Below are 11,365 nucleotides of genomic sequence, written 5' to 3' on the forward strand. Positions count from 1 at the left end.
CCAATAAAGGCATGAAAAACTTTAGTCCGAGGCAATTTGGAGTGCGATTATGCAAAGAAAAGTAAATAATCCGATTTTAATTGTGAAAATTGGTGAAGTATACTCATTACTTATAAGCCAGAAAAATAAAATCTGGGAATTAAATAAATAAATTATTAAGCAAAATTTAATTCACTATAAAAACCATATTAATTTTATTCTAGATAAGCGAATTTAAAATCGACTTTAATCAATATTAAATGGTGGATATAAATATTAATAACTATGCCCAAAATTAGAGTTGTTCGTCATAAGCGCCAAAGAAACGCTTCGAAAACAGATAAAAGGTGGCATCAAAAAGGTTCGCATAACTGAGAAAAGGTATCACCAAAACAAACTTCGCAAGAATAATAATAGGTGGCGGCAAAAAAGCTTCGAAAAAAGTTGGCGGCAAATAATAGCATAAATTAGGCTTGGCAGTGCTGTTGCTGTTTTCACAAACTGCACGAAAGTTATTTAGCATGGACAACAACCTGCTGTGTGCTTTTACTAAATAAGTTTAGCTTGTTTTTGAACAGATGGCGCTGTAAATAATGCGAAAGGATAAACAAAATTCATCAGATAAGATCCACAAAAGCAAGGTGAAAAGTCGTAGTTGCGTATGTTAGCTATAGAGTTCGCTGCACAAAATTGCCCTGGGGCGGATTTGTAACACAACATCTGACGAAAAATGCCAAACCACTCTATCGATATATTTCAGCTCGATAAATGTGTCGTTACAGAATTGAAATTTTAGGAAATGCAAATTGCCAAAATGCAATAACTTTGCAATAAATTAATAATTTGATGAAAATTTCTCATATTTGAATATGCTATTATACTGACTTAAAAACTGAAATTGATTTAATCAAGTCTAGGCGATAATTTATTATCTTTTTATAGAGTTTTAATTTATTATGGAGTCTTACAGAAGTTCGAGTATATTATGTGTGTATGTAAAAATTCGTTTGGTTTACAAAATAAAGTGGATAACCATCTAAAGTTGCTTAGAGATGTTTAACCGTGGCTTCCTGGTTTGACTGACTGCAATCTATTTGGTTTTGGTTACAGCTTGGCACTGATGACTCCATATAACTAATGCAGACAGTAGGCCACCAGAATGGTTAGCAGAGCAGACAAACTACTCCACTGGGAGATGGACTTGCCACCGCTGCGAGCATCGTGTAGTCCCGACTCCGCGGAGAGACGAGCTGAGGTCTGGCCGGGCATGCGCATGATATCAGGTTGACCGCCAGGCTGCAGGGGAGCCAAGGGCACGGATCCTTCGGGCACAGTGATGGGTGTGGGCTGGATTGGTGCCAGGGGAGCGGAGGCAGCACCGTTTACAGCTGGTGCTGTGCCATTTACTGGGGGAGTCGCTTCTGGTGGTGGTGCCGGATAGCAAGCAATCTTCTCCACTTCAATTGTCTTGGTGGCATCCTTTGGATCAGGTTCTGGCACGCGAACTGGCACGCAGATGATGCCGCCAGGTGGGGGTGCATTGGGATCAGCAGGAGCACCGCCAGCTGGTGGTGCGGCATTGACGCCGGCTGTGGCAACTGCAGGCGCTGCAACAGATCCATCAACAGGTTGTGGTGCACCAACCGGTGGTAGAGGCGCCAGTGGTGCTAATTGTGTGCCACCAGCTGGAGCGGCAGCTGGAGCAGGGACTGGAGCAGGGGCAGGGACTGGACCTGGAGCTGCTGGATAGGCTGCTACAGGTTGAACTGGAGCGGCCGCTGCTTGTGGTGCGCCCGCGTTGATAACCGTTGTGCCATGTCCCACTTCAGATGTGGTCACCGATCCTGGTGGTCCATTGTTAATGATGATGATCTTGTCGTCACCACCGTTGCTGCCACCTCCACCGCCGCCACCGTAGTTGCCACCGGATGATGGCATATGATCCACAACGCGCGTCTGTGTGGGAGTAAGGACGTGTCCCAAAATGGCACCTCCTAGAGCGCCAGCAATAAGTCCAGTACCTAGAGAAGAGAATAAATTTTAGATTAAAAAAAAACTTTTTCAATGAGTATTTTTTTTTAATTTTATAATTTTAGTATAGTGATTAGGCATAGGTCAAACACTTAGCGCAATTTTTTTCTTCTTTAATTGGTAATGAACAGTATAATACTTTTAATTAAAATGCCAAATTGTTCGACAATAGTCTTTTATAAAAAAACAAATTTAAGCGAATCGATGCGTAGTTTAATAATTGTGTTGAGAATCCATAATTAAAATTTTTGGAGTCTAATTGACAGCAAACATTCGGTTTCGGAATGATATCAAGCTTAACGTGTTTATACGACATTTCAAAGTGTAAGCATTTGCGTGTTAGGATACACTGTAAGAAAATGTTTTCTAATATCAAGAAAGTTATGTTAGGATTTAAAAAAAAAAAAATGCAAAATATACACTCTTACAAACAAAATAAATCTAGATTCTCGACGCACTTTGTAAAGGAATGCACTATGGAAATAAGGCGCGAGATTTTGGCATAAGCTTTTAATGAAAAGCTAGAATTATTTATCTGTGTACTCACCCAAACCGGGTCCGGATGACTTGGGCGCCTGGGGATAGAAGGTGGCTCCAGCGGGAATGGCAGCACCAGCTGGCAGGTAGGTGGCGCCTGCGGGCATTGCGTGCACCGGCTGCTGGGGATAGTACGTAGCTCCAGGAGGCATTCCACCACTGGGATGATAGGTGGCGCCAGGAGGAATTTGTCCGGCTGGATGGTAGCTAGCACCAGGTGGTGCATAGCCGCCCGGATGATAGGAGGCGCCAGCAGGTGGAGCACTGTGATAGGTGGCGCCAGGGGGTAGAGCACCAGGACTGTGATAGGTGGCGCCAGCGGGCAGGTGACCAGCCGGATGGTAGGTGGCGCCAGCGGGTAGAGCGCCAGGACTGTGATAGGTGGCGCCAGGATAACTCGACTGCACGCCATGCGTATTGGTGGCCGTTATGGGTGTGTGTTGATAGCCACCGCCAAATCCACCTCCCGTTGAGTTCGCACGTGGCCTGTAAACACTGGCGGGTGTATAGTGGGAATGGCTGGAACCAGAACCGGAACCGGCACTGGCGCCAGCGGCAGCGCTGCCAGCTGCTGGGCGAGTGTTGGTGGCCGCCGAGTAGCTCGGAGGCGGTGCATTGGCCTTGTAGGAAGGATTGTATGCCGGCGGCGGCTCATGGATGTTGGTGCGAGCACCACCGACTGGATTTTTAGCAGAGTACGCTGGTGGGGGACCCTGTGGCATCGGCACATTCCAGCCTACGGGCGGGTACGCGGCCGGGGCTGGCTTGGAGACACTGTGACTGGGCTGAGAGTGACTGCCGCCGCCATAACTGAGCCGTGTATTATCCGCATGGCCGTAGGAGTGAGAAGAGTGCGAAGAGGAGGAGGACGAGGATGAGGGACGTCTTGCCGAGTAACTGTGGCTGGAGCTGGAGCGACTCTTGCTGCCACCGCCACCGAACCAGCGTTTACCCTGGACATCCTGCGTGGCCAGCAGGAGGAGCAACAGGAGCACACTGCTCAGTCGCCTCGTTGTGAGCGACATCCTGCAAAATGGAGGAGAAGCACTTTTCACTAAGTTTCCGAATTCTTCAATCTCAATAAAGAATCACTTTTAATTTGGTTTCTTAATTCAACAATCTCAATGGAAACGATTACGATTATGATTTTTATTTAAATGACTCTCGTGGCCAGCTCGACTTTGACTAAGCTGTTCTCTCCAGATAGAAGCTCTTAAATACGTGTATACCCAATGCTTATCAACAGATTAACGTGAACTCTCGAATACAAAAAAACCCGTGATTGTCTGAGTCTGTGTACAAAGAATACATGTGAGTTAGCGATAAGAAATCTAGTGATGGCAATTTAAATAGCGGGCAATGATTATGCATCATATAGAGAGAACGGAGAAGAAGAAGGATAGAATGTATAATTATATTGTATAATATTTAATACTGATTATACTGGACGATTTGATAGATTTTAAATTTGATAAGCACAGGAAGAGTTAACAATGGTTTGAAAGGAGCAGGTTCAGACAAACTCAAATCTTAGATATCAAATTAAGATGAAAAGAATAATCAATTAATTATACATTTAGGATATATTACATTTTAAAAAATTATTTCTAATTTTCATTTATTTACTGAATAATATTTTCTAATTTTTATTATTAACTAAATGCATTTCAAGGAATTATTTTAAATTAACCCCATTAGATCTCAGTATCGCAGATTTGAATTATTCTTCTTCAACTTTCGTTTTCACACAGATGCTTTTGGTTCATTTCTTATTATTTGAAACATTTGAATATTATATCTATTTGTACATATATGGATTTACTAACACTAATACAAATGTGTTACAATAACCCCTCGTAATCTCTCAGTGTCATTCTTCATTTCGCTTTAATTTGTTGTTTGCATAAAACAATTGATTCAATTTGTGCTAATAATACTCGGAGCACTCACTGAACCACTTGTGAGCGGGTTGAACACAGTAGACAATTCAAAAAAGCGAACTACAAAACTCTTGCTCATACTCTACCCGTGCTGCAAAATGTGGCATGAATTTATTATCTTCAAAGTGTTGCAAGCTCTAATTGATTCTCTATATTTGCGTCAGAGTTTAAGCTTCGACTCTTGCCCTGCCCTATAACGCTGACGCAATGCCATGCCCAGGCTGCCACTTTTGGTGTCTGTGCCCCATTTTGGGGCGCGTTAGCCGTGATGATAATTAACTTGACGATTTGGTCGGCTTGTCGCGTGGCTACACTCCATTGCCTTTAGCTTTGAGCTTTCATGTTGCGAGGACTTTACTGTTAGCATGCTCGCAAAATTAATAGACACACACCCAGACATTAAGAATTAAAAAGGTCGTCGGGTAATCGGAAGGTCAAGTTTCCCTCTCATGGTAAACGGAAACTATCTTTGCAAATGAACGTTGAAGGTGTTCTGTCATATGAAATATTCTAACACAACTACCGATGTATTTGTTTATAAATATTTTTGATTATTCCTTTGCTCCCTTAATTTGTATTATTACCTTTATTAACTTCTTACTTATTTTTGACTTAAAAATAAAATCTTCAAAGTCTTAGCTCATAGGTTGGAACATGAAATTCTTATAGACAGTTGGCTATGCATTTTTTGTGACGTACACAACCGGTAATTTAATTAATTAATAAATGTGTACATTCGAAGATATCAGTACAAAATTATTGATTAAATTTTGACAAAAAGTAAAAAAATACGTCAAAAAATAAACTTTTTACAGAGAATTTAAATTAAATACTATATATTTGTAAAGATGTTTCATAATATTTAAGAATAAAATATGAATTGTTATGAATCAATTTGGTACATTTTTAAAAAACATAGTCAACACATCGATTTGTAAATAAACTTTACACAACGTATCTTGAAGATAAGAAATCAGTGCGAAGGTTTTAAGATTGGACATTTAACCAATAAGGTTTTGTCTCTAAGTTACTTTAGATAGTGAAGATGTTTACGTGGAACTTACGTTACTTTAGTTTTAATTTATAAATAACTATATATTTTCTATTAAGATATTTCAAATATATATCATCATTTATTACTCAAAATACCGATAAAATCTCTGTTTTTACATCGTTGTTACATTGGGATTAGCACAATGTTAATTTAATAAGATTGTATTTGAGATACTAGGAATTTATTACGTATTTGATATTGAATTACCTTTAATATAAATAATACTAGTTGTGGTTCTAGTTCCCTTAATCCATTCTCTTCACAAATAATAATAATGCATATGCATGAATGTAAATCAAACCCGATGAAAATAATCATACTGCAGTCTGTACACGAGCATCAGAGATCTATTGTTTATAACAAATGCATGTGGTCGCTTAAAAGCACGAATAACATGAAAACTTGTTGAGTCTGAGTCATCGCATCAAATTCTAATGACCATTTAAGGCTGATGACGTCATCAAAGCATCTTGTAATTATAATCCCAATTAAAATATACACTTTTTTATTTCCTTGTTTATTTATTTTCTTCTTGGAAAGCTGACAATGTTTTCGAAACTACTTTATCGTCAATCGTCGACTTGTTAAACTACATTTACGTATTTTCGCATTTCTAAGTAATCTCTCAGCAGGTTCAAGATGTCAAGAGGGACCATACTGATAACATATGTTTACTACTAATAAACATAAGTATATTTTCATTCCAAATTTTTAATTGCTCAATCTGACTTAGCTTCGCATAGTCGCATTTGTCTTTTTCAGTGGGTGAAATGGAATACATTTCATTGGGCATTGTAAAAGTTGGTTAGTAAGTAATACCGGGTTTTCCAGGTAAGTTGCACAAACAACGAAACATCGCGTTATAACAAATGCCACAAAATCAGCGACTTGAAATTGGCAAACAAAGTAAATATTACGACCATGTGGGAGAGCTCTTGAAAACATTTTTTTGGTTCACTGTTGAGTCAGTTTAGGTTGTGATATAATAAAGTTAAGTAAGTATGCCCGACTTTGAACTACCCTGTAGTCAGTTTTGATATATTTTAAAAGTATATGCTCTTAAATCATTACAGAGCTGCACTCTTTTTAGCTGATTCACACTGCATGAAATAATTTTGAAAATAATACACAAAATGAGGGGAAGAGAACTCTAACTTTTTTTTAATCTTTATAAACTGTTTAATTTTTCAGGTTAATAACCACTTAAATACCTTAAAGTATTACCAACATTTATTTACGTAAAGTCAATTTGAATAGTTCTAAATCCATGAACTAGAACTATATTCAAATAGATTTTTTTTTTTAATTTTACTGCCCTAAATTCCCCCACATATGGCGTTGCTCATCGAGGAGACAGAAATATGTAAATATATTTGGAATGCCTAAATTTAAACAAACCTGTTGAGTGCAGAGTGAGAAAAAAAAACAATTTAGAAAAGAACTGGGAACAAATTATTAATGGAGCTTTTCCCAGATTAAAGAAATATTATTATAAGAGGCAATACAAACACGCAAACACGCAAAGAGGTAAATATAAATATATAATGTTGTTCCAGCTGTTGGTATTTCGTTTAATGTTTTTACTTATATATTGTACGTGTATCTTTGTCTTAATTTAATCTATTTTTTTTTCTTTATAAATCAATTTAAGCCGCGGTTTCAACTGGTTAAATTGAACAAACTCATTTGTATTCTAAATAAAATACATACATTTCATTGCATAACAGTCAAGAACATTTGTATCACAATTTATGGTCGTAGTTCAATAACCTGAGCCCCAAATAGTCTTTTTAGACCTATTACTAAGTAAGCATAGAAACAAATACTGAGTAATAAATCTAAATCATTGTGAACATTATTTATAAATCTACCTTTGAAAGGAATTATTAAAAGTCTTTCGCAAATATTCATGATCTAAAAAGAAATGTATGCACACGCAGATTATTAGAGTATAAACGCATTTCATTTAATACTATTTTCAATATTTTAAAATGTTTTCGAGTTTCGATTGTATTTTTATTTTTATTTTGGTCAGGCATGCGTTTGATCTGGACTACAAACATATTATTGAATATCTGACATATGTATGTACGTGTATGCCTTGAATATTAAAGTGAAGCCCCGAATAAAGAACAGCTCCCACAGATGAACAAATATTCAAAAGTAAAGATAAGTGTTTGATGTGTGTTTTGGCGTGTTTCACTGTATTTTATAAAATGTTGCTTGACCTTGAATTGGTACAAATTTTGCAAAGTCGCAAAAACAAAGAGCTTTTGCTTCAATTGACTGTTCAATTAAAGAGCCGTCAGCTTTCGATTGATGGAAAGTAAAATATCATATAAGAACCGGTATTGAGCGATGCCACAATTGTACACCGATATATTCATAGCACATTATATTAAATAATTATAATATTATTTTAATATTTACTTGATTTTGTTGTTCAGTTTACTGTTTATTTGTTTAGATGCCGCGTGCGTTTAGTTCGTGTTTAGTTCCGTTCAAAGTTTCTCAAACAACTGAAATGCGCTTGAAACTTTTCATTTAGTTTCTTTTGTTGTTGAGAGGCGACGCGTTGCGACGCGGACCGCGAGCAAAGAGTAACGGACTGCGGCAGCGACCGCAACGTGTTGGTGTGCTTTTGGGTAGCAACTAGAGATGGGCACGGGCCTTTTTTTGAGGCTCCAAACCAACCGAATTGCTTATTATTATATAACGATTTTTAATTATTTTTTCTGTATTTATATTTGGTTTTCGCTAATCTACCAAAGTCTTAAAATTACTTATACACTTGTAGAAAACATAATTTTAGATATTCTTTGTATTATTCACACACGTGTAAATAAATGATAATAGCAGTGACCTGTCACAGAAAATTGTTTATCAATAGATATAAAAAGTAGGTAGTAGCCCACACGAATAAAATACCGCCTACGATATTTAGGCTCGAAGCCCGTGAATTTTTTGCCCGAATGGCCCGTGTCCATCTCTATAAAAAGCTGCCCTCGTTGTTATTATACATTTCATTTTATTTATTGTATTTGTCATCTCTGTCGACGTCTCTGTCGCTCTCCCAAACAAGCATACATATACAAATGTACGTATGTGGACATGAGCATGTGTGTGATTCCATTATACGTCTCATGGGAGTTGTTTTGCTCCAACGTTTTTATTTAATTTTCGTTTTTTATTGTTTGACTTGCCTTCGGAGCGGGGGGATTACCTGTAAGGTGTGTTGTTGCTCTGCATTAGTTAGAATATCATTCACGCATCTTGGTTGAACAAACAAATGAGGTTTGTAATCAGGTGTATGAGCCAACGTACACATACATACATATTAAATCCAATGCATAATTTATAATTTACTTACCAAAAAACACGCTGAATTCACTTGATATTAAATATAAAACAGAATCGAATAAAAGATCGAAAACAATTTACTACATATATTAAATTTATTTATTATTTTTAGTTTGACATATATACTATAAATGGTGGATACCTCTTATTTTTCGAAGCCTATGTATATTAAAACACTATATTTATTCAATCTATATTTTGTTTTAAGCTAAACAAATTTTTTTGAATTATGTTAATAAAATCTTGTTAACTATATTTTGTGAAATAGCCATACTCAAAACTTTATGCGAATTTAGAAACCTGTTAATTGAAATAATATGAATGATTAGCTTGACTCTCTCGCTGAGAGCAAAGCAATTTTGTTGCCATTCGCCTGTGCTCTTTTTTAGCTGTCTCTTTCTCTCCGTTTGTTATTGCCTGATTAATGAGCGAGATTGAGTTTCGTATTTTTGGATCATCGCGCTTACACCTCACTCACACATACATTAATTAGTAAATGTGTGTGTATGTGTGTGTCGACGACAGCATCGCCGTTGTCATTGTTGTTAAAGTGTTTGCTTTGAGTTTGTTGGTGTTGTTCTTGCTATTGTACTCGGCCTTCCTGTTGTTGTTACTATTATTGCTCTTGTTGTTGATTTGACAGAAAGAGTGGGAGAGCAGTAATGGAAAAGCTAGCCTAGACTTGAAAGCTTTAAAGTTTTACCACCCATTATGATTTAAGCTTTTTTTTGCAGTTCTTTAAAAGCTGAGGTAATTTTGTACACTGTGCAAATTAAAAATGGATAAAAACGGATATTTAACTTTAGTATCCACCGTATAGTGTATAAATTAGTAATGAGATTCAAAGCTTAATAGCTTTAGCTCAGAGTCCAATTAAAGTTTTATTTGAATATAAGCTTAAAAGATATACTATTAAAGGCTAATTTTGCGTAGTATCCATATGGGATATAGTGCTGCTTGCTTCATCCTCTTCTAGTTCTACTTCTTCTTCTCCGTCTCCGTCTCCGTCTCCGTCTCCTTCTCCTTCTTCGTCTCCTTCTTCATCTCCTTCCTTATTATCATCTGCTTCTCCTTCAGTTGCACCACCAATATCACCAGCAACAACTGGTGGCTCTGTGCTGGTGGTGCTGCTGCCCAAGTCAAGGATGCACTGTGGATCATTTTGACAATCGACGTTTGCCAATTGTGGATCGATGCTGGGCGGGGCGGGGAAGCAAACCACGCGTTCCACTTCACGCACCACCTCCGAGTTCTGAGGATCCGTTTCATTAAGCATGATGGGAAAGCACACAATGCCGCCAGCAGGTGGCGCTGCTGGGGCAGTGCTATCCGATGTCGCCTCCTCACTGGAATTTCTCTCTTGCCCTTCCTCTACTTGGGTCTGTGGATTCTCTGGCATCACCTGTTTCGAATCCGAATCGGAATCCGAATCTGCCATTCTGCCTTCTCCTTCTGCCTGGTGCTGTCCATTGTTAATAATTATAATCTGTCGACCACTATCGGAGGTTGCTGACTCTCCCTGCTGATTCTGGTGATAGACATGGGATACATGATGATGGCGCCCATAGAGCATGCCGTCCATTAGCCGTCCAGCCAGCATGCCAGTCAGAAAACCACTTGTACCTTAGGGAAATGTGGTATTCCTAAATAAATCTTGGATTTATCTTTGTTTTACAGTCGCACTCACCTGATCCCATGGACATACCCATGGGTGACTGTGGATAGTAGATAGCTCCAGTGGGCAGTGCCTGTGAATTCGCGTAGTATGTTCCCTGTCCTGTACCTGGCGCATAGCTGTAGCCTGGCGGCAGTTGCTGTCGTGGATAGTTGCCCACTTGTGGCTTCGGCATGGACATGGGCTTCGCTGGTGGTGGTGGGGGCGGCGGTACCTTGGGTACAGTCATCGCTGTGTGCACTGGAGAGCCGCTCATCACGCGTCTACCGCTGCCTGAAGACGAAGACTTGCTGCCATATTTGCTACGCCAACCACCGAAGAGGCCACCAAATGAGCCACCGCCGCGTCCACGACCGCCTCGAGCCGCTCCGGGCACCACCAGGCAGGCAGCAATGAGCAGCAGACAGATCACAGTATACGAGTAATTCATGCTTGTGTGATTCGCTGATCTGCGTCAGGCAATAACCATTTTCAAACTGGGTAGATATAGGCAACGTGTCGGCGCCTATATCCCTCTGAAAAGTATGATATGCGTGAGCAACTGCGCTACCCTCTCACTCGTAGGGTATATAAATCGCACAAAGAACTTGATATGCATGTAAATCTAAAGATCATCCTTGATATTGTCAGTAAATTTAGATTTTTTTAATCGTTTTACACAAACGATTTCGTAATCAGATCGAATTTGTTATTCGAATATGTATATTATAAAATAAAGATGACTGAAATTAAAATTTATTATTATTTTTATGTAATAAAATAGATTAATTCGGGAATTTTTAACATGAA

The 11,365-nt window shown here is 38.6% G+C and overlaps 2 protein-coding genes across 2 annotated transcripts; both read right to left on the bottom strand.

Annotated features, from left to right (window-relative positions):
- Window positions 1-881: 881 nt before the first annotated feature.
- On the bottom strand, window positions 882-8,066 carry LOC117780814 (basic proline-rich protein). The gene is made up of 3 exons (XM_034617480.1): window positions 7,972-8,066; window positions 2,558-3,573; window positions 882-2,000 (listed from the first exon to the last, which is right to left on the bottom strand). Exons 2-3 carry the CDS (start codon window positions 3,570-3,572, stop codon window positions 1,114-1,116), a joined length of 1,902 nt encoding a protein of 633 aa, XP_034473371.1. The 5' UTR covers window position 3,573; window positions 7,972-8,066; the 3' UTR covers window positions 882-1,113.
- A 1,630-nt stretch (window positions 8,067-9,696) lies between these two features.
- On the bottom strand, window positions 9,697-11,049 carry LOC117780278. The gene is made up of 2 exons (XM_034616735.1): window positions 10,589-11,049; window positions 9,697-10,524 (listed from the first exon to the last, which is right to left on the bottom strand). Exons 1-2 carry the CDS (start codon window positions 11,004-11,006, stop codon window positions 9,821-9,823), a joined length of 1,122 nt encoding a protein of 373 aa, XP_034472626.1. The 5' UTR covers window positions 11,007-11,049; the 3' UTR covers window positions 9,697-9,820.
- Between the last annotated feature and the right edge of the window lie 316 nt (window positions 11,050-11,365).

Source organism: Drosophila innubila (assembly GCF_004354385.1).
Source record: "Drosophila innubila isolate TH190305 chromosome 2L unlocalized genomic scaffold, UK_Dinn_1.0 4_B_2L, whole genome shotgun sequence".
Taxonomy (NCBI): Eukaryota; Metazoa; Arthropoda; class Insecta; order Diptera; family Drosophilidae; genus Drosophila; species Drosophila innubila.

Excerpts from the sequence above, each read along its gene's own strand:
- LOC117780814 (XM_034617480.1), bottom strand. The coding sequence starts at position 3,572 with ATGTCGCTCACAACGAGGCGACTGAGCAGTGTGCTCCTGTTGCTCCTC. Across the intron at positions 2,001-2,557 it reads GTCATCCGGACCCGGTTTGG|GTACTGGACTTATTGCTGGC; the intron begins GTGAGTACACAG and ends TCTCTTCTCTAG.
- LOC117780278 (XM_034616735.1), bottom strand. The coding sequence starts at position 11,006 with ATGAATTACTCGTATACTGTGATCTGTCTGCTGCTCATTGCTGCCTGC. Across the intron at positions 10,525-10,588 it reads GGGTATGTCCATGGGATCAG|GTACAAGTGGTTTTCTGACT; the intron begins GTGAGTGCGACT and ends CATTTCCCTAAG.